This window comes from Acipenser ruthenus, chromosome 13 (assembly GCF_902713425.1).
Source record: "Acipenser ruthenus chromosome 13, fAciRut3.2 maternal haplotype, whole genome shotgun sequence".
NCBI lineage: Eukaryota > Metazoa > Chordata > Actinopteri > Acipenseriformes > Acipenseridae > Acipenser > Acipenser ruthenus.
The window spans coordinates 28659473-28685939 of NC_081201.1; the positions used below are offsets into that span (position 1 = coordinate 28659473).

At 36.3% G+C, this 26467-nt stretch overlaps 1 protein-coding gene and 1 pseudogene across 1 annotated transcript in view; both read left to right on the top strand.

Annotated features, from left to right (window-relative positions):
* Positions 1–2045: 2045 nt before the first annotated feature.
* Positions 2046–7217, top strand: LOC117417864 (activating signal cointegrator 1 complex subunit 1-like; annotated as a pseudogene).
* Positions 7218–19892: 12675 nt separating this feature from the next.
* LOC117418409 (testican-2-like) overlaps positions 19893–26467 on the top strand; it is a 43403-nt gene continuing 36828 nt past the window's right edge. The window contains exon 1 of the mRNA XM_058985017.1: positions 19893–20222. Within this exon, the coding sequence (XP_058841000.1) occupies positions 20031–20222 (192 nt within the window). The 5' untranslated portion in view covers positions 19893–20030. The remainder of the gene's footprint in view (positions 20223–26467) is intronic.

Genomic DNA, 26467 nt, shown 5'->3' on the forward strand with positions numbered 1-26467 from the left:
AACATTCCAAGAGGAGGTTAAATGTCAAAGAGATACGAATGGCAAAATCATAGACGAAGAAAAAAAATAGCAAATATATTAAATTATTACTTTTCTCAAGTTGTTACAAAGGAGGCTACGGACAACATGCCCCACATGTCGACCTGTTCCTATCCAGTTATAAATAACTTTAGCATAACAGAGGCAGAAGTGTTAAAGGGACTAGCAGCTCTTAAAATAATCAAATCCCCTGGGCCGGATGAGATCCTCCCAATAGAACTCAAAGTTATTTACAAACCGCTAACCAAGATCATGCAACAGTCTCTTGACACAGGGTTTGTACCGACAGACTGGAGAATTGCAAACGTAATACCGATCCACAAAAACGGAGACAAAACCGAACCAGGTAACTACAGACCAATAAGCCTGACTTCTATTATATGTAAACTTATGGAAAGTATAATAAGATCCAAAATGGAAAATTACCTATATGGTAACAGTATCCTGGTGTCTAACTAACCTGCTTGATTCTTTTGAGGATGCAACATCAACAATGGATAATTGCAAAGCATTGACATGGTTTATTTAGATTTCCAGAAAGCTTTTGACAAAGTCCCTCATAAAAGATTAATCCTCAAACTGAACGCAGTAGGGATTCAAGGAAATGCATGCACATGGATTAGGGAGTGGTTAACATGTAGAAAACAGAAAGTACTGATTAGAGGAGAAACCTCAGAATGGAGCGAGGTAACAGGTGGTGTACCACAGGGATCAGTATTAGGTCCTCTGCTATTCCTAATCTATATTAATGATTTAGATTCTGCTATAGTAAGCAAACTTGTTAAATTTGCAGACAACACAAAAATAGGAGGAGTGGCAAACACTGTTGCAGCAGCAAAGGTTATTCAAAATGATCTAGACAGCATTCAGTACTGGGCAGACACATGCAAATGACATTTAATAGATAAAAGTGTAAGGTACTGCACGTAGACAATAAAAAATGTGCATTATAAATATCATATGGGAGATACTGAAATTGAAGGAATCTCCTCTGGTCAGTAAGTGAGGCTCACTTCCCCGACCTCTATGGCCGCTGCCATCCGCGCCTCCGCCGAGGATGGCGGGGGTTGGCGGGGGTTGGGGGGGGGGGGGGTTCTCACCTTGTGAGTCAGAGGGGACCCCTGGCCACACACTCTATCCTTTAGCAGCTCCTGCTCTTTATCTTACTCAAATTGAGACTGGGCGTAATTATTGTTAAGTTAGTCCAATAAAAGGTATCACATCTCCTTCTCTTTGTCTATAATACAAACTACATAAACTTAACTTTACCTATCTTGAAAAGTTGCCATTTTGTCATTACAAAAATGTGGGTCTGTGTGGTAGTACAGGACATTTGCATTCCGTGGAAAAAGTCTTCTAAATGTTATACAGAATATATTCTGTTTTAGTGCTGAACTTAAAGTTATTGTGTATTACATAATTAATAGTAGCTTGGAAATATTTTAAAAGAGAATGTATAGAAAAAAACACAGAATCTAAATTAATCCTATTTTATTAGATATATCATAGGGAAGAAAGATGACACTAGAAAAATATTGGAGGCTGAAACACAGACTTCTATCAACATCCCAAAACAAGGAGTGGAGGGGCAGATAGGTAATCCTGGAGGATTCAAACTGCATCGAGAGTTTGACGTGCTGTTTTAAAGAGCACAGCTACATATTAACAATAATGCTACCAGTCCTTTTTTATTAGTGTGAGGAAAGATTTTTGGTTTATATTGATTATTCTGTACTATTTAATTAATATGCTTACATCTTTTGTCTGTGGATTGCTCCTAAATTAACATGCAAATGACAACCTTTCTTAATAGTTTAGCACTTTGTAGCTACATTTCTGTCATACAAGTCTATTTCCTCCCACACCATCGCTAAGTTATGTAAAATGTGAAGGAAAAATGTAGCCATTGTTTAGTAAAGGTACTGCGATGTGTGTACAAAATAAAGAGGGATTAAAAATAAATACAGTTGTGGAATACTGGTGCACGATTCTGTACTGTATGTAGTATGTACCACGTCAGGTATTTGTTTACGTCCTAGGACACTGAAATAATATGTACTGTATTCCAATGGCCGATACCAAGTCTTGATTATCTGTATTTTCTCTTGCTATCTGTTATCTGTTATCAACGGTCAGCAGCGAGCCTCAGTGATCTCTGCCTGTTCCTGCATTGAGGTCCTGACGGAAGGTTCCACAGGAAGCTGCCCTTCACTCACTTCCTGTCCTTTGCTCTAAACGAGCCAGAGATCCAGGAGTGATACATGCAGTTTAAAGAGGAGGTGCTGAAAACTGTTCCCAGGTACATTAGATGTTTTGCTTATTATTTATTCACTCCTTATTTATCCAGTAAGTCACATTTCTGATTCTGATCTGATCTGTTTTACAAAGGAGACCTGGTCAATCATAGTAATACATAGCACATCATCATTCAAAGAAAACATCTACAAATTAAAACAGTTACACAGATCAGTATGCCGTTCACACATCTGATAAACAAGAGCATGAATTAGTTCAGTAGTAACCAATTCTACACTTCTATTCACCTGAAGTCAACAAATTACACAGTTTTACATCTTCAGTTGACAATTTAGTAATGGACATAATCTGAATTGTTGACCATTTGTGATCTTAAAGCTTCATGATACAAAATAACCTTTTTTTTTTCTTCTGGAGGATCTCTAAATTATATCATCATAAGTCTTAAAACTGAATGGAAAAGCATGATTTTAAGGTGAAATATTGTAGAATGAAAGTAAAACAATTTTTTTTGGAAAGACAAACAGTAAAGTTTGTTTGGGGGGTTGTGGTTGAGAAGCGCTGCCCCTTCGCTTAGTGTCTATTCAATGTACTTCAGATGTTTTGTTTCGTTCCCCCCTTAAAAAACTTTATTCACGGTATAAGGGTAAATATTTTTAACAAATCCCTGCTTTTAAAGGACGATGGTGTAGACGGCAGCATTTTCCAGAATCCAACCAAGCTACATCTGATTATTGGTACTCAGTCCCTGCTGAATGAAAAGGAAGTGACAAAAGCATGTGAATTCCTTCATCAAGTGAGTAGCAATCATTTTGTTTGGCGGTGGTGGTGTTGACGAAGGGATTGTGCTCTGTTAGCTGTGTTGATTTCACTGCAGCAGTTAGTGCCTTATACTTTCTGACACACCTACATTTGTTGTGTATAATTGCAAAAGGTCTGACTTGCCTAAGCAGGTGTAACTGATTTATTTATTTGTCTTTTCTGTGGTTACACACAAAGCATACAATGGTGGGGTATACCGTTTTGTCATCTATTGTTTGTAGTTGTATTTTACATACTTTGCAAAGCAGTCCTTGAATACCCCTACCCCATCTACAAATACAAATGTACACACTTGCATGCATGCACACACCTTGCACATATTTGCAGAGATCTGTTTGTTATCATTCAACTATATCTTTCATCACTCTATCTGAAGTATGTGTGTGCTTTGTAAATATTTAGGCTTAAAATTATTAACTTTCATCTATGCCCTGCCATTAGTCCTCTGTAACGCTGCGGGAGTGCAAAACCAATTGCAACTTTACATAAGGCTTTCCATTCCATCAAAAGCATTGATTATGGAGATGGAGAAGGTGAATGTGAAGGTGAAGGCTGTTGCTAACATGCATGTTTATTTATTTTCAGGGACATTACCAGAAGCCTCTTCCACTGGAGATAGTGGGCATTGAGTACATGAATGATGACCCTGCTATTGTAGATATGCTGTATGCCAAAGTGCACCCAGAGGATGGATCTGACAAGTAGGTATTTTGTTGGTTTATGTAATGATGTAGCCAATTTTCTATGAGCAGAACTACAAACATTTCAAATCCAGACAAGTGGAAAGACCTTCTTTTTAGGCAACCTGTCTGTTGCACATAATTATAAATGCATGTTGACTGTATACCAGCCAACTGTTTTGGGCTACTTTTGTCATTTGGTAGTTATCATTTAAGTTCAGTTTTTTGTATGATCGTTATGGATTAATATTACTAGTCATTACAGGGATGGAAATACAACCCCTATTCCATAGCAATTTGATCCATTCTTGGTTTTACTATGAGTTTAATCAGACACACCTGAGCTTGTTACCTATACACCGGGGCTGATCAAGTTTGAGTCAAAACTTTGAATTGGTCTTATTTCCATCCCTGCATTACCTACAAATTCCAGGGTGTGTTTTTTTTCTGTGATTTCTGAATTTCCCTAACTGTCTGTTAAGTGTTGTATTTATACTCTGTAGATTACAGCTCATTGCAGACCAGCTGGTGAAGAACTTTGTAAGTTCAGGCTTGATGACTAAGGAGTGGGACAGAGTGAAACTTCACGCCACAGTCATGAACACAGTCTTCAGAAAGGACCCCTCAGGTACTTTTATGTTGCATTAGAATGTATTCCTTCAGAATCCATCACAATGGTGTCTGAGGTATTCACAGTAGGAGCATATCGAGCTTGCAGTGGCTTTGATATTGTTGGGTAAAGAAATTGAAATGGCTGGCGCTCTGTATATAGATCAAAGCCAGTCTCAAAAACTGAAATTCACTTAACAATTCAACTAATCAGAGAACTGTCTTGCGTTGAAGAGTACACTTTTTTATGCAATATTATATTATGTGTCATTCTTGTGAGAGATGATTGCAAGCTCACTTGTTGTATTAATTTGAATTCAGGAGAGTACTGCAATTTTCCACAGTACTTACACTTTATTTTACCAGTATGTTTCTACAGCTATGGCCAAAAGTTTTGCATCACCTAGCATTTTAGGACTGAGACATCATCATCAAAAAAAACAACCTATATGGACATAATTTAGGTATTTTATTTAACATCTTGTAATCAAAGAAACTACAAAATTATATCTTTATTAATTGTCTTTTCATTAAGTATATGGAAAACTAAAAAGCGGTATGTAATTCAAAATGTTAACATAACATTATTTAGCAGGTTTCATTTGACTTTATGAAGCAAAATTTGTTAATTCTATAGGGTGATGCAAAACTTTTGGCCATAGTTGTACATATGCCTAAGCTAGTTTTCAAAATGTTTTATTCTACTTTGCATGTCCCTAAATGTTGGTATCCACTTTCCCAAATTTGATTGAACCATTTCTCTGAGAGATATGGCATGTCACTAAATCTGATTTCTTCTTTCAGCTAAGGACAAGAGAGATTCAGGGGGGCAAAGTCTAAAGGACTGGGAATCATTTGATGCTCGAAATCTAATGAAGGTCAGAGCTGAGCAATTACATCTGCTGTGGAAATTTAAAATAGTTTCCCATCTGTTTCTAGCTATCTGTATACCAATGATCTGTTACTTTCCTAGGCAATATTATACCTACAGTGGTGCATAAATAGGCACAATAATACTTTAGCCTTATGAATTATGGAATTATGGAACATCAACTTTCTGTTTATCTAAATTGATATGTTGCTGAGAAAAACATGCCTCTTTAATGTGAGTACTGTAAAATAAATTCAGTTTCTGCTCTTGTTAGACACAGAATAATTAAATGCATTGCTAATATATATATATTTTTTTTTTATTGCAGATGTCCGGGAAGTATCATTTCTGAAATCTGGATCTGAATACAGTTCAGGTGTCCGAGAGGTTTTCAACAGATAGCTCTGGTTACTACACCTCATCAGGACTCATCACATTTTCATGAAGAATACTTACACATATTGTTATTCATGGCTTTTACAAGCAAATCAAGGGTACGGAAACATGGGGAAGAGAAGCAATCTAGATTAAAAAATGCTTGTTAACTACAATTTCTTTATATGACTGAAATGAAGCTCAAGAATTTCCATTGTAAGCTGGGTTATATCTAGATGCGTCCGTTATCTGATAATTAGTCATGCACCTGAAATGTTTGGTTCATCTGTAAGGCTAGGTAAATTCAATATGTAAATGCATTTTATTGTATTGGTGTTTTTATACCAGATAGAGATTTTAATTATTAACAGCTGGGTGTTTCTTTTTGAGGAAATGCCCTTCTTCCACCAGATGTCACTGGAGAGAATCTCTTAAAATGATTATAGATAGAAATAAAACTGGAATAACATGATGTGATGAGAGCAGGAATAAGATGGTAAATCAGCTCTACCGTTGGATTTGCTGCATGGCGCACAAACAAGGATAATTACCCAGAGGGATTGGCTTTCTCTAATAACATGTGTATTATAAACCCTTTGTGCTTTGAGATTTCCAGCAAGATACAACTGAAAAATAAAAAAAAGTGGTTGATTTGAAATTGAAATGGTTTCTTAGGCAGATAGCCGTATCCCCTGTTGTGCCTTGTTATGTCTGGGTATAGCCTGAAAAGTTAATGTAATGAAAACTTTGTACAAGAACAATCGAAGATTATATTAGGCATGCAGTCTTTTCCAGTCATCGTCAGGCCAACCAAATTCTTTCTCAGCCATGAAATATAGAATATTTGGTTATAATGCTTTAATCTTTTTATCATTGCAAAAAATCCTGTATATGAAGAGAAGTTACAGTTCTAATAATAACTGCATTTTATGATATGGTTTGTATTCTACAAATTGTATACCAGTGCCTTGGTACATTATAAAACAAATATTTTCTCAGGATTAATAAATTCAGTTTTTGTTTTGCGTCCTAGTGCAAGGTAAAATATTATTTTGTCATTCGTAACTTTAAACACCCATAAAACAAGGGGTACCTTAAAACAAGTTCCGTATGAAATGAAGATATACCCACATTAATTACACACAGTTTATTGATCACAGAGCCAATCTCAGGCCCATTAAAAAGTGATAATGGATTACACAAGCCTGTGAATTGGTTGTTTGATCTATTGAAAGTATGAAGGTTCTGCCTGGGGTGCGCTTGGATTTCTCCGTACCACCCTGCTCCGATACCAAAAGCTGAGGGACGATAGTCATGGGAAGCCTTCGTGAGAACTGTCAACTAGACATAAATAATAATACAAAAACTTAATCCAACTTTTATGATCTGTATTCTTCCTTCTCTTTTCCGAAATCCATATGAATAAAATACATGGATACCTCTGCTTACTGCTTATTCTTCACATTTTTGCCGTCAGGCTGTATATTCCCTTATTCTACGCATTTCAGAGGCTTAATAGCTAGCCCATTTCAGTATTTTTTTTTTTAATTTTTATTATTGTTTACCCATTAATCCCTTGGTTTCCAATGTTTATAAAAAAAAAATTCTCTAGGAAAACATGTTCTATTATAAGACAAAAATCTAATTGTCTCAGAAGATAATGCAATGTGTTTACTGGGGCACTGTTGTTCTGAAGACGTTTTATTGGATACTATATATTTTCTAACAGGCATAGCATATTACATGTTGTAAACAGCTAGGTAGCATATATATTGTAAAGATAAACTTTATTTATTTTTAACCTGCTTGACAATGTCATATTCATCAGTCATCCTCCACTCATTTGAAGGGTTTAATTATATGAAATGTTAAAAGTGCATTCTGTTTATCAAAACAAAACTACAATATTACACAGCACAGGCAGTAGTAAAAAAGTAACTAAAAAGCTGCTATCAATGTGATCCAAAGCCTGCAGAGTGATTCCGAATGCGCAGAACCCCAGCCCCTCCGCTGGCACTCTCATTAGGTAGGCTCACACTGGGATTGGTAACAGGTATTGAGGCTCTCTTTGTCAGTTATTTCTACATCTGTGGCATCATTTAAAGCACCACATTGGAACTTTAGAAAAACTTTGCATTTCCTGAATATAAATGTAAAGTGTCACTGAATTGAAAAATAAATCTGCATTAAAATGCATCTCGTGGTGACATCTTACACAGTTCTGAAAATCTGTTCTGTATGGGCCATGTGCAGAGCTGAAAATCCCTCCTGATAGTCATTGCACAAATACAGTGCTTAAATAAATGAGTATTCATTCTTATCCCCAATACAGTGCTATCTGATTTACACATAACAAAGTGAAATTAGTCAGGGAGCATGGTCCATGAAATAAAGTCCCGTGGAAATTTTGTGATGAAAGCAAGCCACTAGTCTAGATGTCTTAAGGGGACCCCAAAGAACAATAAAAAAGATGTTGGCAGTTTTGGAATCTGCTCTGGTCATGGTGTTTTTCTATGATGTTGGAAATTTTTTTGTTTTACATTTGGGGCAGGCCAAAAAATATGCAAGCTTTTTTGTTTATTTGATAACCAAATCAGTACAAGTACCACATATAAACATTAACATGGGCAGCTTTGCTTTAAATTTAAGTAAACATTCCTGTCTAATAAAACGGCATTCAAGTTCAGTGTTGAATGAGACTTAAGTCAGTATCCAGAGCTGTTCAAACTGATGCCGAAAACAATAACAATCACCCCTAAAGATCGGATCAACGAGTTTGGCAAGGACCAATTTCACGCTGATGGTAATGTGCTGTTTTGTTCTTCATGCAGCAAGGCTGTAGATTACACTCGCAGGCAGACCTTTGCAGAACACATGGGAAGGGCTAAACATAAATTGAATGAAAGGAAACGTAAACGAACAGCAAACTTGGAATTGTTTTCTGTGCTCAACGCCAGCGTCGCACGACAATCGGCCTGGAGAATGCTGCAGTTCTATTTCATCCAGATGACGAAGACTAAATCTTAGTGGAACTAACATGTTTGTTTGTTTTTTTTTTACGACAGGGAACTATTTGTAATATTTGAAGTAAAAAAAAAGTTTTTTATTTCATTGATTAATGGCACTGGTACACTTGTAACTTGCTTAAAATTTGACATTGTAATATGTAGGAGATGACATTCTGCATAAAGTATTTATTATGTATTTGATTATAAGTTTCTTTACTTCTATGTTAAAGTTTTATTTTCATATTTTGATACAGCTTAAAGCACATGTAACTAGCTAAGCAAGACATTTGCAGTCTCTCATATCTTAGCGACTGGGCGGAGAGCCAAAGTTAGCAGGTGTCTAATCAAGATGTGTGGAGGAGTGGAGACACAGTGTGAAAACAGAACACCACAAACAAAGGACTAGTTTGAAACAGTTTCTAACAGATTAGGTTAAGATAGTCTGTAAAATGCTTAAATGTGACGTACTATAAAATGTGATAGATTTGGGCGAGTTTCCCCCCTTACCAGGAGGTGTGTTGAAAGTGTGTGATAGCAGGGTGGATCCATACTGATTGGAAGAGAGTATAAGAAATGGGGTGGAAATGCTAATATATTCATAGTATTTAATGCAATGTTTTTGTTTGAATCGTCAGTCAATTTTTTTATTTGACTCCACTGACGTCTGTGTTATGATACAAAGGTATACATTAGGGCATGCTGTGACCTGTGCGTCTTTGCTTGCTTGTATCTAATGTTTACACGATTGTATTAACATTATTTTCTTTTATACATATAAAGTATTTTTGATTAAAAAAAATAATAATAATAATAATTTGTCAAATTTATTTCCCTACAAATATTTCAGTGCCTGTTATTGTGATTATTATTATTAATGTTATTCTGCTGGTGATAGAGCAGTGCTTTATTATGTATCGTGTATGTTGTTAAGCAAAGTGTATTTGTTATATGACGGTGCATTGCTGTATTACAGATTAGGGCACTTCCCTTACTGAATGCCGTAGCTAGTACATGTGGAACAATGGTTTTGTTATAGCCATATGTTTGGTAATCTTCCAAGAGAAGGGGTAATGCTGATGTTCAGTCTTTACTTGTAATGGTTAGGGACTAGAGAATATTAATGAAAATGATAATAATAAAGAGTAAACAATACAACAGTTTAACGAATGTGTTTGTAAACAAAGACGGTATTCATGCAGGTTAAACAAATACTATAACTGAGAAGAAACATGTGTAATGTAACTTATATGACTGTTTATTGTAAATTGAATGAATGTTAAATAATAGTTTATTTTTGTATAAAATGATTCCAGGTGTAACCGGTTATTGAATAATTAATTATTCTTTAAAGCCGTATCTTTCTTTGGAGGGAGCAGTCGTATTAGGTGGTCAGTCGTGTTTGTCTTGTGAATGTCAGTCATTGTATGTATAACCTGTTAGTCATTTGCAATCTGAGTGAAGTATCCATGACAAAAATATCTATACCTGTGAACACTAGCAAGTTGCTGTTTCCTGCGTTTTAAATACCTCCGTGTTCTTAAGAGAATAATGTGATTGTGGGTGGGGGTAAGCTCGGACCGTCACCCCGTTACACACCATAACATTAAGTCAAAATAGTCAATCTATGTTTTTTTTTGTTTAATATATACCATACAATTGCTACTGTGCTGCATATATATATATATATATATATATATATATATATATATATATATATATATATATTAATAAGAACCATCTGCTACAAAACAAGGATTGTATATCCCAGTAGCTCTTCCATTCTGAGTGCAGGCTATCGTTCCATTAAACAAAAAACAAACAAACAAAAAAAGGTAATTCGCCACATTTTTAGGCCTTTTTGTTCTGTTGCAGACCTAAATATGCGACGGCCCTGGGATACCACAGTATTGTGAACAGGGTCTAAGTCAGTCACAGTACATTTAATGCTTTGATTCAGGACTGATTTACAGCTTTAAATTGTCAGGTGCTTATTAGATAGGTGTTGATGTTTGAATAAAGCAGTGGTGGCCAAACCCTGCCCTAGGGGAGGGGAGGTGTCAAATGTGGCTGTTTAGACTTGTGAATTACTGCGTGAGCCACGGGGTTCCTCTTTATGGAGTCCCTGTTAACTAATCAACTTTTGAGTTTTGTAATAAACACGAGAGCGATCTATTAACAGGTTGCGAATAATGATATGAGCGAACAGCTGTATTAGACTAGTCTAAACCATATCACTGTTCGCAACATTAGCCCTAGAGGTTGTGATGTACTCAACTATCCCTTTAAATTGATGTTATTTATAATTTGCCTTTATGAGTTTTCTGTTTGTGAAAATGTTGTAGGGCTCATTCATTGCCTTCAACAGGCTAGAGCAAAAAGAAACATGCAAGCAATAACAAAAACAGGAATGCAGCCATTCTGAATAAATCCTCACAAAATGAGTATACAGTACTAAGCATTGCAGCTTATGTGTTTCATTCATATGCAATAAAGAACATAGTTAAAGGACAGCAGTATTCAGAACTGCTGCTCTTTAGATCAATTCAGTAGAGCCCACAGTATGTATATAGTTTAGTCTGTGATAAACTCACCACAACTTTAAGAAGGTATTTATGTATAACAACATGCCACTAAATAGCAATGCATTAAAATCAAACATCAATCTTATTAACATACCGTTGTTTTTTCAACTTGGGCATTATAAAAATAAAAAATTCAAGATTTATGGAATCAGAAAATTAACTGGACACTGCAGTGGTTTAATCAGATGCCATTTCTGTTGCCAGCATGAGTCTTTGCTTCAGTGGCAGTTTGGTTTCATTTAGCATAACTGCTGATACTAGCAATAGAACCAGCTAGTTTCCTTCCAAGAGACAGCAGTGCCTGCATACACTGCTTAAAATGGGCAATCCTTTTCAGTCGTGTTGTATGTAAAGAAGCAAACCATTTGTTTTAGTACTGCAAAAATCGACTCGCATACAAATTATTTAACAATGAATTGACTGGATGCATGCAAACTTGGTACATTACAAATAGGACATATGTTTCTGTAACACTGTCAATAGGGATATTGACTGTAGGGTCAACACGGGCAGCCAGGATAGTACTGATTCAATGTGACTTTATTAACTTATGATTATCATTCCTCAATGATCACCACCTCAAATTCCTTTGGGGTGGAAATCAGCTGAGAAATCCATAGAGTTTCATTATTGAAACTGTTCCTTGCAAAACATCTGTAGTTTGTAGTAGAGGGAGGAATAGGGAGCCTTTCTAAAGCTTGTCTTTATGTGGATTCATCATTTTCTAAAATACAAAATACGTGAGAAGCAAATTTAATTAGAAGTTATAATTCCATGTATCTGTCAGCTAGTTATCTTTAGATACCAGAATACATGATTCTGTATTACGAACTGCATTTTAAAAGAAGTTGTTTTTTATACAAATTCATGCCATATCAGTATGAAATTGTTTAAGAAAAGTTAATTTATTCTAGTGAGATAAATTTTGGAAAGTCAAATGGAACTCAATCATTCAGATCTCACCATCTATTCAAATATAATAATTGAAGGCTTTTACGTAGGTGAAATGGTTTATTTAAAATACTTGAACTTTAAAAATCTCCCGGCTGTGAAAGATCTACAAGCCCTCAATGATATAAACCTTCATGAAATGCCCTGCCAAAAATCATTGTGCTGTTAATTACTTTTAAAGGTCAGGATGTGTTCTGCCTTTTAAATGTTCTTTCTTTGGAGATTAACCATTCATCATGCATTGCATCATTGCATTCAAGCATAACAAAAAAAAAAAAAAATACTGGTATTTTACTGCAGTGAGGAGTGATACAGACCCCAATTAAGATGGGGAAAAATATCATCAGGACAACCCTTTCAATTATACTGACGCAATGCAGGATGGTTCCCCAAAGCTGTAAAATGCTCTAATAACTTGCAGCTATTGTTTATACGGGCACCTAGGTTGATAAAATCAACCCCAAAGTCTACTTGGCACCTCAGTATTCATTCTTGACAACCACAATCACTCTAGTCATTTTCTACAAACATTTAGCTTGCTTTGAAAGTCATTCTGTAAAATAAAATTTGCAATACGATGCAATTGGCTTGTTTACTATTAATATTGATTTTCTTTTCCCTCAATTGAAGTGGAATTAAATCTTGTGGCAAGAAATAATATATAGTATATAAAGCAATTTATTGTCTCCATCTTTTCCTCTCCTTCTTTTTTTCTCTGTAGTACATGTGTACTGTTAAGTATCCAACTGAAACTGGACCTGTACAATTGAAAATGCTGCTTGTGAATGAGCAATTGCCTCTCATACACTGGGGATACTAAACCTATGAGAACCTGTTATTGGAATTTCAGCTGTACCACAGACAAACTGATTATCATCTGCTTATAATCACAACTCATGGGACAGGTAGGTGGTCTTTATGTAGCTGGCAAATTAACATGGGAACAATTGTACACATATTAAACTGAAGGCAAAATACCTAGTTCCGTGTTTAGTTGAGCTGTATAAATGCAGGTAAAGCAACATCAATTTGTTAGATCCCTGTCTTGTAATTCAAGTGAAGAGGTTTAACAAATGTAGGGCCCCAAACCAGTTAAATTGTCTACTTTCTGCATCCTACATACTAATGACAGGGACTGAAATTAATGGGCAACCTCCATGCCATCCATTAAACACTCAAAAGTGCTCAATTAAGAAAAAATGAAAGAAGCCTCCACTCTCTGCTGTTAAACCAGTCGACTCCTTTCACCCACCAAACTGAAGCAACAAATATTACCCAACACAGAACCCTGGAGATGAGGTCCAATCTGGCAAGTCTCCACCGGACAGCAAAGGCCAATGCTCTCTTTGGACCCCAGCTTATCAGTCACCCTTTCTTAAGCCATTAAATACACCTGTTAGCTAAAAATGAGTTTTTACTGTATATGGAAATTAATTGAATTGATATGTAAGTGTAAATGTTTCCTCACCTCATAAAACTCACACACCTTTGTCAGCTATAATAATGATGAAATATACCACCGAGACCATGTCCCAGGTTTTCCAGAATGTGTTTCATTTTTCAAAACATGAGCCATCAACTTCTTTATCTCTTTTGATACTGAGCTCAGTAAATAGTCCCTGACAGCCTCAAACAGCCTACGGGTTCAATCATTTCAACCATACAATGTAACAAGAGTACTTTCCTCTCATTTAATTGTGTAGCACGAGTAAAAGTCTAAAGGTCATTTCTGTCCTGCTATTGTATGCTTACTGATGATGTGCAGTTGCCATTCAAAATGTAATGCGCCCAGGATGGCTAAAAATACAATTTAATTATCTTAATAGTAGACAGCTTTTCTCATCTCGAAAAAGTATTGTATAACTAGCCAGAGTGCATCTGTGACCTTTCCGATGTGTTTGCAGTGCCAATAGCTTCCAACAGAGGGTGCTGCTACATAAAAACTACCTAAAATAATGCATTTGAAACCGCTTAATAAATTGATTATTCAGGCCTCTATCCATGCTGCCATGTTCATCAGACCAAAACAATGATTTGTTTTATCTATTCCTTTGTAAATGGAGAAAGGTTTGCTGTTTGCATTAGCAACATATGTATACAATACAGCCAACAGACAATAAAGAAAAAGATGATGTTACAGTTTATTAAAAAAAATAATTACCTCCACAACTCTCTAATGTATTTTACAAAGTATGACAGACAGGGATTGACAGTATTTAGGTGGCATAGCAAGATGTTTTTAAATGATGGTTGACAAATTACAGTTCCTGCTATTAATATTGGTTTACCTACTTTAATGTTTGCAATTTTTCATTTCCTTATTGAAAAATATCCACCTTCACATTATATTTTAAAAGACATAATCTAACCATTACGTGTTCAAACCCTAAACTTATTCTCCAAGTATCTCTGTAAAAGACAATCATGTATCATTTTATCCTAAAACAGCACAGCTTCCTTCTGTGCACTGTACAAATGTCCTATCCCATTTGAACCTTTATTTGAGTCAAGCAGACATACATCTGCTTCATCCTGTAGCTGTAGGTTACACATGATTTCTTCAAGCTCTGTATTATTACCGGTAATATTCTGTTATAATTATAATACACTTTGTAAAAGAATGAGACTAATGAATAATTGTTGCAGCTTGTATTACTTCAGGCACATAGCAACAGCCTCTTCACACATTTAATATTACAATCATACTGGGCATTTTATCAATGGAAATAAGGTTTCTTTGTCCACCTAGCTTAGTATTTTTAGTAAGTCATTAAAGTCAGAGTAAATGGGAACCCTGCTTCCAAGCAAACTTGATTGTAATGCATGCTGAACATTCCTGAGCAAAGCTTCTGAAAGGCATTTACATACTGAATTTGCCTGGCCTTACAGATAAACCAAGCATCTCAGGAAATGTACTGAAATAGCATATCATATCTTCAGGTTAGCATGTAATTATCCCTACCGGGCCTGTCACTCACAGTCATTTGACATTAATGGCTTTGAGTATATAGTAATCTGTTGGAGTCTGCTTCTACCACTGACTGGGAAACATTTTCTTCCACCAGTAAGAGCAGGCCTGACACACTTCTAATAAGGCTTTCCAATTTTAGCTTCTGTCATACTGTGTCTTAATCAAGGCATTTCATTTTAAATCCAGAAAAGAGAATTGGTGTACCAAAGCTATCACCCTGGACTCAGCAGTTCATTGTGAGACCTTCTGTAGGTCAGAAGATTGTATGCACTGGTGTAAAGGGTATAAGTCATTTGAGGTGTGTAAGTCAATAGTAGGGTCTTGAAGTCAGTGCAAGCAGGCAGTACGAAAAGCAAGAATTGCTGTTATATTTTCAGACAGTTAAGTTCTGGTCACCATCCTTGCAGCAGCATTTAAGACATAATGAGTCTTAATCACAGCAGGTCTCTTTAAGCTCCAAAAGCTTAGGTGAGGCCCCAAAAAGGCCAGCCATGTTTATTGCTAGTAAATGGACATCTTCTTGTGTAATAAAAAGTGAGTTATTAATTAAATGATATACATAAAGTATGTATCAAAGTCTGAAATGGGTGACTCCAATTTGCATGCTAAAATTGTGCTATTGTAAATAATACATAATTGCTCCCAATAGCGAAATGTGTTTTGCATCTCATAAAATATGTGAGGACATGTTAGAGTAAACTTCCTCCTTAAAATAAAACACACCATTAAGACAACTCCACTGTATAACCAAACACAAATGTATTAAACTACTGATTCAATTTGATATGCATACTAATGAAAAAGGTTCCCCCCTATCTCTCTCCACTCTGAGCCTCTGTTGATATTCGACCAACTACAGAGAAGGAATGCAGTACCGCCCCCAGGTGGAGAATTGCTGAATGGAGATGAGGTGAGGAGGAGGAACTAATGGGAAGGCCAATAAACTATTAAATTATACTTAAATGCAGTACAGTAATATTCAGACTTGATGACATTGTGTATGCATGAATATGCTGTACACTCTTCATTAATATGCTGCTAGAAGGAAGCAACATTTTAGGGTGAAAAGACTGAGCAACCCAAACTTCAAACACTCATATTTGTATTATGAGTCTGGATACTGCCAGTTCTCAGATAACGGTCTTGAGAACAGGAGTCCTAATTGAAACAACGTCAGGCAATAATATTACATGGAGGCTGTCCACTGATGGTTTTGGGAGCCATATGAACAACTGGTCAACAAATGCTTCTTATTTGGTTCACCACAACATAGCAGTTTTGAAAGAGGGACTCCTGTCTGTGTTTACCAGCTAACAGCTGTCACCTCAAACCACTCGGTTCGTACAGGGCTTGTTCAGTCAACCCCAGTGGCAAGCGTGGCAAGAGAAGATCCTGATGTGTGCAAGTCAACGAATCCAATAAAACACTTCTGGTATATTATAGGTGATCTTCCAAGCCTACGGTAGAAATGCTGCTCAGCTCCAGACTGTAGTGATCGTGGCACATTGAATCAGACTGTTAAAAACCCATTCTTTAAATAATTCAAGAATTCAAGCTTGGTGAAGAGAACCCTTTATTTCACAGGACACCACAAAAAGATAAAGATTATAAAATTGATTTCTATAACACTTTCTTTGTTAACGGCACAATAAATGATTGCATGGTGACTATTACTATTTTACAGATTATATGATTTATTTATATAATATACTTATTTTAGAAAGCACCAACAAAAGTAATAAAAGACGACATCAGTTAATCCACCAGTTCAATTAAACACATCCTCCACTAAACACATCTGGTGCCGTTTGTCTTTGAAAATTATAGGGATAATGCAGCAAGTCCCAAAAGTATATTAGCACTGAGGCATACACAGCCTCTCTTCTGAATAAAGCAGATAAAGTTAAGCTCTTTTTTAAACATTATTTATAAGTGAGTGAGAATTGTGTTCATGCTGTGCACTACTGCATTATCTAAGAGACAAATTTAGATTTTTTAAAATTATTATTTTGAAGCTCAGGGTCTGCATAATTTACAGACCTTGACGGTTGCCGTCTGAAGAAGATGAGAATAGCTCTGCCAATCAGAAGACAGTGATGTCAAGCTTAAGCTTAGCAACCAGAAATAAACAAGTAAATGAAGAGCAGTATTGTGAATTTAGATGTCACAAATCCCAGCCTAAGAGCAGAGAGTGGCTTGAGTTAATAGCCTAAATCTTCCTGGAAAGCATTTCAATCAAACACAAAAGACAATTCCAGCCTAATGTGCAATAGAAATCCTCTTTCAGCTCACAAATAACATGTACAAGTGTGTTAGACTCAGTTAATTGTGATGGGAATTCAATATGTCTTTCCTGGTAGACTAAGAGTATTGATGTTGAATATAATAACTTGAGAAATTTGGGGAAAGATAAGCCATTCAGCACCATGAATACTCCACATTTGCTCTGGGAAGGAGTCAGGAAATCAATAGGTTAACATTTGGATATGTTGCCACTTTCAAGAATAGTCTGGTAATAGAAAAGAGCATCATTTTCCCCTGAGACATTTATTTGCAAACTCAATGACAAACTTAAACTCATCTTATCACACCAGTAAACAGGAAGGCACATGCATCAGAAACATGCTGAATAATACAAACCTTTTAAAATGAAACAAACTTTTGAAAAAATACTCCTATCCCTATGCCCATTTATTAAGGGAAAAACAGTGGCTATGTGACAAAGAGGTAACATAAAAAACATCAAACTCATCAAACAATGGTATTTTGACTTACCAGTTGTATCAACATGATATGAACCAATACACACTTGGTAATTCATTGCAGTACCATATCATTAGACCAGCATATATATATATAAACTATCCTCACATCTGGAACAATTGATGTGACATTTATTGCTTAATTATTCAGCTTATTCCAGCATCAGCCTTGTTTATAGCTGAAAGCGGAAAATATAAAAAATATGTAATAAACAGCAATAAATGACTGAGACTGACAGCAGTAATGAATTTAGTGTAAAGTATGTTAATTAAAATTAATATGAAATCCTAATGCAGCACAGCAACAAGACTAAGTCTGGTCTTTTGTTCTGAGCTTGATGGAAGACAGTTTTGGACCAGTTAGAATCAAGTTTCCAACAATTTGTCCTGTCTTTTCCAGCTTTTACTCTTTATTTTGAACTGCATCTGAACACCCACATAACAGACAAAAACAGAAACAATTGAAGTGGATACAGCTCCTGAAAAAGAAAGAAATGAATCAAAGTGCAATACATTGATCTGCATGCAGCAAGGCTCCTGTAGGGACGTGGTAGACATACGTTAAGATGAAGAAATATGTCAGGTTGAACGAATTGATTAAGAAATCAGAGTGCCATAGATCTTTAAGGTCCAGTAGAAATGATTGCCAGTAACCACAGTGGATTGGATCTTTGACCAGTCAAGCCCCCTCTCACAGGCACACAACCTGGCAAAGGTCACATTTAACCTTACTTTGCAAATTAAGAGAGGATACCATCAAGGGGAAAGCCAATCAATGTAACAGCCTTTGTAAGATCTGCAGCTGATCTCAAAGGTTTCCCAAGGTGCTACTTGTACCTAAAGACCAGCCTTTCACTTCACACCATTATTAAAGTCTACTGACATTAAATAGATATGTTGGAATGCAGCAGGTGTATATGTATGGTTTGTTATTAGTAAACGTAGCCTTTAAGCTGTGTGTACAGAACATATCCCGTACTTAGGGCCAAATATTCAAACGCCTTGCGTGTGTCGCAAGGGCAGTTGTAGAGATTTTTTCTGCAAGTCCTTTATGTGAAAAAAAGTTGCGCTTTTGAGTGCGCAAAATGGAAAAAATGGGTTTGCGAGTTGTTCTCTTCAGTGGCATTCAGATGTCTCCAGAATGCCGACATTGATCCAAAAAAAAAAAACATACACGCACCCTACACAAATATTGGTTTCACCCATGGTCCGCGCTGTAGTAATATCTAGCTATATCTAACTCTATCAACGCTGTGAATGCAACAGTGTCATCTTTATGGCACGTAAATGGTAAAGTAATGAAATGTCCCTGGCAGTGGACTGTCTCTGTTTAGCGCACACAAGAACTTGCAGAACGGATACAATTGTGTTGAGAATTGTAAGAAAACGCATTTGAGAGCAAAACATTTAATGCCATTTTAAACTTTCATAGCTGAAGAGGTGCCGAGGCTATGCCTCTTCAAGCCCAAACAATGCGTCACCATTTTGCAAAAGGTTGCGATGGTTATATACAGAGAGAGAGAGAGAGAGAGAGAGAGAGAGAGAGAGAGAGAGAGAGAGAGAGAGAGAGAGCTGCGGTTGATTTCGTGTGTTAATTCATGTTAATTTATTAATCACTCACTTGCGATATTATGCAAAACATTCGCAACGCAAGCAGAGTTTCGAGAAAATGAGAAAATTAGCAAGACCTTTGAATATTTGCCCCTTAGTGCCTATAATAATATGTACAGGTGTGTTGCAGTACCGTGGTGTTTCTTATTATGGTTCTGATTGTATTCAATGTACTGCTGTGTGTAACAGTTGCTTATAAATTGGAAGGTTTAGCTCGGTGATCAATAGTTTTCTTTTTTTTTATGTATTTAATATTGTTCCACTTTCTTATAGCCTGCAAGTGCTCTCTCTCTCTCTCTCTCTCTCTCTCTCTCTCTCTCTCTCTCTCTCTCTCTCTCTCTCTCTCTCTCTCTCTCTCTCCTCAGCTGTGCACCTCGGTGAGGAGAATCTCACAATCAGATCACATTTCAGTGTAGGTCCAGCATCCATCTCTCACCGCGAGGAACAGAAATCAGTGTGGAAGAAACAGCGCATCCTCAAGCAACAGAACAGAATGGTGGTCAGGATGAGAGATCTGTGGTGCGTCCTGGTACCACTGCTAGTGCTAGCTGGGTCCTCGCTGCAAGTGGACGTGAAAAGTGGGAAAGAAACAGAAAATGCAGGGAATGTCATGGAGGATGAGCAATGGCTGTCCACCATTTCCCAGTACAGCCGCAAGATCAATCACTGGAACCGCTTCAGAGACGTGAGTCTGCAATGCAAATTATTACAGCGCTGCTCCCTGATTCAGTGAGCGTGAGAGGGGGGTAAAGCATTGCAATAGCTGTGCAAGGGAGACAGAACCACAAACGAAATAATAATTTAGATTAATTTACTACATCATGTTACACCTCGTAATTCGGAGATATATCTGAAACATAATACATGAATACGTAAACAATGTAATACTGTGTATTACATTATAGGGATCAGTAGGCTCCTAAGCATCCCTAGGTAGTGAAGGACATGGATTTTTTTTTTATTATTATTGGAATGCAGGTGTATATTAAAGATAAAAAATACAATTAGAATCCATTATGCATTTAGCAAGTTTATAATATGTTTGTTCTATACTTATGAACACAACTCAACAAATAACTAGGTGTAAACCTTAGGTTGCCTATATAAACCATAGGCTGTAAATACGGAATGAAATAACTTAGTAGTACCGATATTAAAATAATAAGTTATATTCATAAATTAGCATTTATAATTAATATGTATACTGCATACTGTATAACTGTATTTCTATTACATTCTTAAAAGTCCTAGTGCATTCAATGTGCACACGTATATTCTATAAATTGCATTAACATGCATGTACTGGAGAGCTTTGGTGAGTAGTTCTGTGGGTTATTCAATTAAGAGGATGGAAAATAGGTTTGTTTTAGAAAGAGGGTCGATCGAGTATAGGAATATTAAATAATGAAGAGGGTCTGAAGCTGAAACAGAAAAATGAAACAAAAAACAAATATGACAATAATTGATGCATCCTCTTTCTTGGTATTGCGATATCTCAACTAGATGATGTATTCAACAAATTAAGTTAAGAAAAGCAACATGATTTTGTGTAGTAGGTGATATACATTATACATGTGTGTTGTTTAAAAAATATTCATACCTTATTATTTTTGTTGAGCTAAATTTAGTACAGTTAGGTTAGATTTAAACGATTACCGATTTTGTCTAATCAATAGCTTAATAAGAAACTCTTACATAGCTTGTTAACTGATGTTAAAGTGGATAAACATATTTGTTAACTACGACTACTACGACTACTACTACTACTACTAATAATAATAATAATAATAATAATAATAATAATAATAATAATAATAAAGATAAACAGTAATAGAACACACACTGAATGAAAATGTCAAACAATAGGCCTAACGTATGTACAGAGGTTTTCAACTAGAATTTAGTTGTCATTAAAAGCAATAAATAAGTGTGTCGTTTTTTGTCTTTGTTTGCTTTCTTGTTTTTATAGCACGCATCTGAAAAAAACAGGGTGCGGTGGGGTTGGATTTTACGTCATAGTTTGCATTCTGATGGCACCTACAAGTGTTATTGATCTTAGCATATAGGAGCATTCCAGTACTGAGGGTAAATGTTTGATGGGGTGAACAATCAACATAATGACAGGAAAAAAAATAAAAATAAATAAAGCTGAACCCTGGAAACCACCAGCGTTTTAAACACTTTCAGGTCACGTTTTCATACCTCATTTATCTAACAGAGCCTATTAATTGGGACCTGATTAATAACCCTGACAACGTCTTACTTGTTGCAAAGTGCACTTGGACCTAAATGTCAGCATTGGGTTTGTATTTGATGGAGTATGATGAGAATATCTGTTTGATATAATATAAAACCAATATGTTTCTCCAGCCAGTTATTACAGTGGCAAACTCCATCAACAATAATATTATACACTTGCCCTAACACTCAATAACTGGAAGCCAGGATGTTATACATTCAATCTCCACAATGGCCCATAAAAACCTTTTTAGACAGTTTTTTATGTGCAGAACTGACTATAGAAGCACCTGCCCACCAAGAGCCCATTATCAGTCATCTGTCAAAGTCAAGCAGATCCGCTGTCTTGTCCATTGTTACTGAAACTGACTGACAATAGGCAAATGCAGCTGATGCACAAAAGAAATGCAACACTCAGGTCTAATGGATTTAATCAAATATTTGTGTACAAAAATACAGATCAAAGAATCATGATAAGTTTTCAATATGAAACGACACATTGTCAAGATGAAAACATTACAAAGTTAGTACTGGGTATGACCTCCCTGAACATTAACACAATCCTGACAGTGTTGACGCATAGACCTGATCTGCCTCTAGATAGACTGCTGTGGGATGTTCCGCCACTCTTCCTGTGCAGCTGCAGCCAGCTGGTGAAGGTTGGCTGGTCGCGGTTGTCTCCTGTGGATGACACTGGCAATTTGGTCCCACAGATTTTCTATTGGACTCAGGTCAGAAGAAAAAGCTGGCCATGGCAAGACCTCAACATTGTTTTCTTGAAGTCATGCAATTGTAATCTTGCATTGTCCTGCTGGAAAATCGACATTTCCGGATTGGCTTGCAGGAACAGAAAAACTGTTGCCTCAAGGACTTCGTCAATGTATCGCTGAGCAGTAAGGTTGCCTCAATCTGCACCAAAGGCATTCTTGTGTTAAAGGAGATTCCTCCCCATATCATCACACTTCCACTGCCCCACCGGTTGGCTTGAACAATGCAACAGTCAGCATAATGATCCTGGGCCGGTGTGGTAACCCTCTGCCTCCCAGGGCGTGGCCTGTCCCTCACAGAGCCAGTTTCCTGGTTTCTCTGGACTAGTTTGCTGATTGTTGAAGCAGAACATCTCATTCTCCGGGCAACTTCTCTCACAGACAGGCCCCTTCAATCATGCCGATAGCAACCAGGCGATCTTCATTACTCAAGCAGGGCATGGTCGTATCTTTTGCTGTTCTTGCGTTAATTCAAGTCATGTTTTTTTTGAATGGCTATTTATACAGATTCTTAATCAACTCATTTTGGCAATTTTAACTCAACTCAAATACCAAACACTGAGCACCTGGCGTTTTTATGAAATCACATAACTTAAGCTCAGTATTTTGTGATCCCAAGGAACAATACTACTCAAACAATCAACAAACCTGCTCACTACAAATGTAAATAACATTATGTATGTGCCTAATGAGCGATTGATGTAAAACTTAGACTGTTGTGTTTTCATTGTGCATCAGTAAATAACATAATACATGTCGGGGATACTATTTGCATCACAAGTGAATCAGACTGTGACGGAAAGGTCATTTACAAAAGGCTGTGTGCTATGCATTGTGTGTGTTTAGAACATTTGGTCCTATCTGTACATATGTAGAATTCTAACACAAGCTTTCAATTTATCAATTTAGGCAGATAATTTATGACATGGTTTGTATTTTGAAATGGAGAAAAGGGGTTAGAAAAAACAAATAAAAGCAATGTTCTTACTGTGAAAAAGGAATCTGTAGGCATGACTGGTCACTTTATTGTCTTTAACTATAAAATACATGGAATGTGCTAGTATTACATGGTTTTGTTTGAAGAGATTTAAATAGTCATTTACCCTCATTTTGCAGAATATATGTCTAACATATTGTACAGTATGTATAGCCTATGAAAATGAGAGTCATTGTAACACAGGTACTGGAACACTGAGCTTTTTGGTTTTTAGACTGCAATTAAAAAAAAAATCTCAAATTCTTCTTGTTGATTGAGTGTCCAGCATTCTGTACTGGTTTGGGGAGTTAACAAAAATGGCAAGAATGGAAGGATTAGATATCAATTAGAGCTGGATTAGAGGTGGATCGTTTTTTTTGGTTTACATGTGCTACTTTGATATTCAAACCAGGCCCTGAGCTCGTTCTGTATTTGCAGATCAATATTTATTGATTGCCTCACACCATCCCCTGCATATCAATGTGTTTTACAGCAGTGACGTATTGGAAAGGGAACAGAGGAGCTGGATGCTGTAATCTTTTATTTCTAAATCAAAACATCTTAAAAACAAGTGTGAGCAGTCAAGTTGAGATATACAATGCCAAGTGTGCCTGATTGGTTAATGTAGTGTTATTCCTTTGACATGTTCAAATTGAGGATAAAAGGAACCCTGCACCATTCTGCTCTGAATGATAACTCTAGGCATGATGGTATATTTGAACCCCCTATCTGTTTGATAGCACATACAAGCTGCCTGTTTCTGGGTGTGGTGATGCTTGTTCTTTGGCTCCAAGCTTTGGTGCAGGTGTCATTTCATTGTAATGCAGAGATATGAAAACAACTCTCGGGGACTCATCAACAGCAACCAATTTGACCAAGGTACTACGGGGTGAAAAGCGCTCTTGCGACGTTTTTATTCACTCAAAAATAAAATAAATATTTAAAACAAAAACAACACCTCACAGAGCAAAATAAAAGTTTAAACACTGACACCCAAATAAACAAGTACTGTGCTGGTGCTTCCAGCACGCGTAGCAATTGTTACCCTTTTTACTTTCTGTTTCGTTTCTCTCTCTCTCTCTCGCACACACGTTCCTCCTCTCGAACACCCACTCTGAACACAGGAACAGACATGTTTATATACACGTGCACCTACCAATAATTACAACCATTCAAACAATAATCCAATAAAAGGCTCTAGCCACAGAGCTGTCTGGCAGAGACAAGCTGCTACCATCGCATCTGCCAGACTGTATCCAAACCAAACAATAACAAAGAAAAAAACATTGTATTTAAAAAAAAAAAATAGACAGTTATTAACTATTTCTGACATGTCTGCTAACTAATTATTTTGATATATAAACTTACAAGTTATTTACAGGTGTTTTGAAAGATGCTGAATATAATAATTAAACCTTTCTGGATTGTTGTTCAAGAAACCAGTAAACAGTCCATAAATGTTAATATCAAACTATATTTAATAAAGCAGTCTTAAATAAAAAGTATTGTATTAACTTGAATGTTAAAGCTTTGCGAATATATGTTTTGCAGAATTGTTTGGTGTTTCGGTGATGTGGATGGCTATATAAGAACACTCATTTAATCTGTTATCCAGGCTAGATTTCAACTCAGATGAAAGGTCAGTGCCTCAGAAAACAGGCTAAAGGAAGTAAAAATGTTCTTATTAAATAGGTGTGAAAACCACCTACTCTAACAAATCAAGGGTCACTACAGAAAAGACACCTGCAATTTTCACACAATGCAGCTGTCAGATGTTGATTGATTACAAAAGCAGATTTCTAGCTTCCATCTTCCATTTTATCTGTATGGGCTCACCACTGTGACCATATTAGATCACAAGCATGAATGTGAGATTGTTTATTTTGGAGTGGGATGCATTTGGCAATTTTGGAGCATTGCTAATGATTTTCTCAGAGCCCGGCTATGTTGAGGAGTGTAGGAGAGAAGATAAGATTTTATCTTAAGATTTAAAAAAATCATTTTTTATGTTAAGAGATTCTAAAGCTTCATGTGACAGGGCATATATGACATAGTAATAATGTAGAGAGTAATGGATGGTATTAAATATTATATTGGCAGTATGTATTTCTTGGGGGTACAGTGAAAAAAGGGTCCCACTGAGTCTCATTGGTAGTAAATGAATAATATTTGGAACAGATTTATTCATTACAGTCTTTCTCATGTATTTGGAGATGGGATGGTTATTAAGAGGTTCCAGTATTTTAATTAAAGAGCTTCAAATGAATGTGTTTGCTGTCCTTTGACCTTTTTATGATTTTTGTAATAATTCTGAACGATTCTATTGCAATTCCTCAATGGGTTTCTTGGTTAAGGTGCAGTAAACAGGCGTTCAGGAGCAGCTCTTAAGCTCTCGTTGTCAGATTCTCTAAGCGAAATAAACATAATATATGAGTATTTGCAATAAGACCACTCAGAATGACAGGGGAGCGTCTATTCTATGTTCTGGCATGTTTCAGTTGACAAGATGCATGATGTTGATGGCTTTGTTGTATTATTTGAAGAAACTAAAGAAGTAATCATAGCAAATGTGGATCTGGAGAGGGAGCTGGTAAAACTATCAGTGGAGCATAATGCTGATCATGTATTACTTCAGTGCAACTGAATAACTATAGCGCCGAATGAATCATTCGTCAAGCTTTTGTTTCACTCTTATTACATAATTCTAGCAGCAAGAGATATTAATTGTATGTCTTAAAAGATGGAAAAAAACAATTTATCTTTGTTATAGAGGCTAACCTGAAAAGAAAAAAAATAGCATGGGAGTCCTTTACCAAAACATATTTGTATGTTAGTTTTGCATTATTCTTCTTCTGTATGTGTTGTCCTTTATCAAAACAAAAGCCTACACCATGGTAGAAGCAATACATATTTAGATGCTGTATTGGATTGATGTGGTATTTCTTTTGT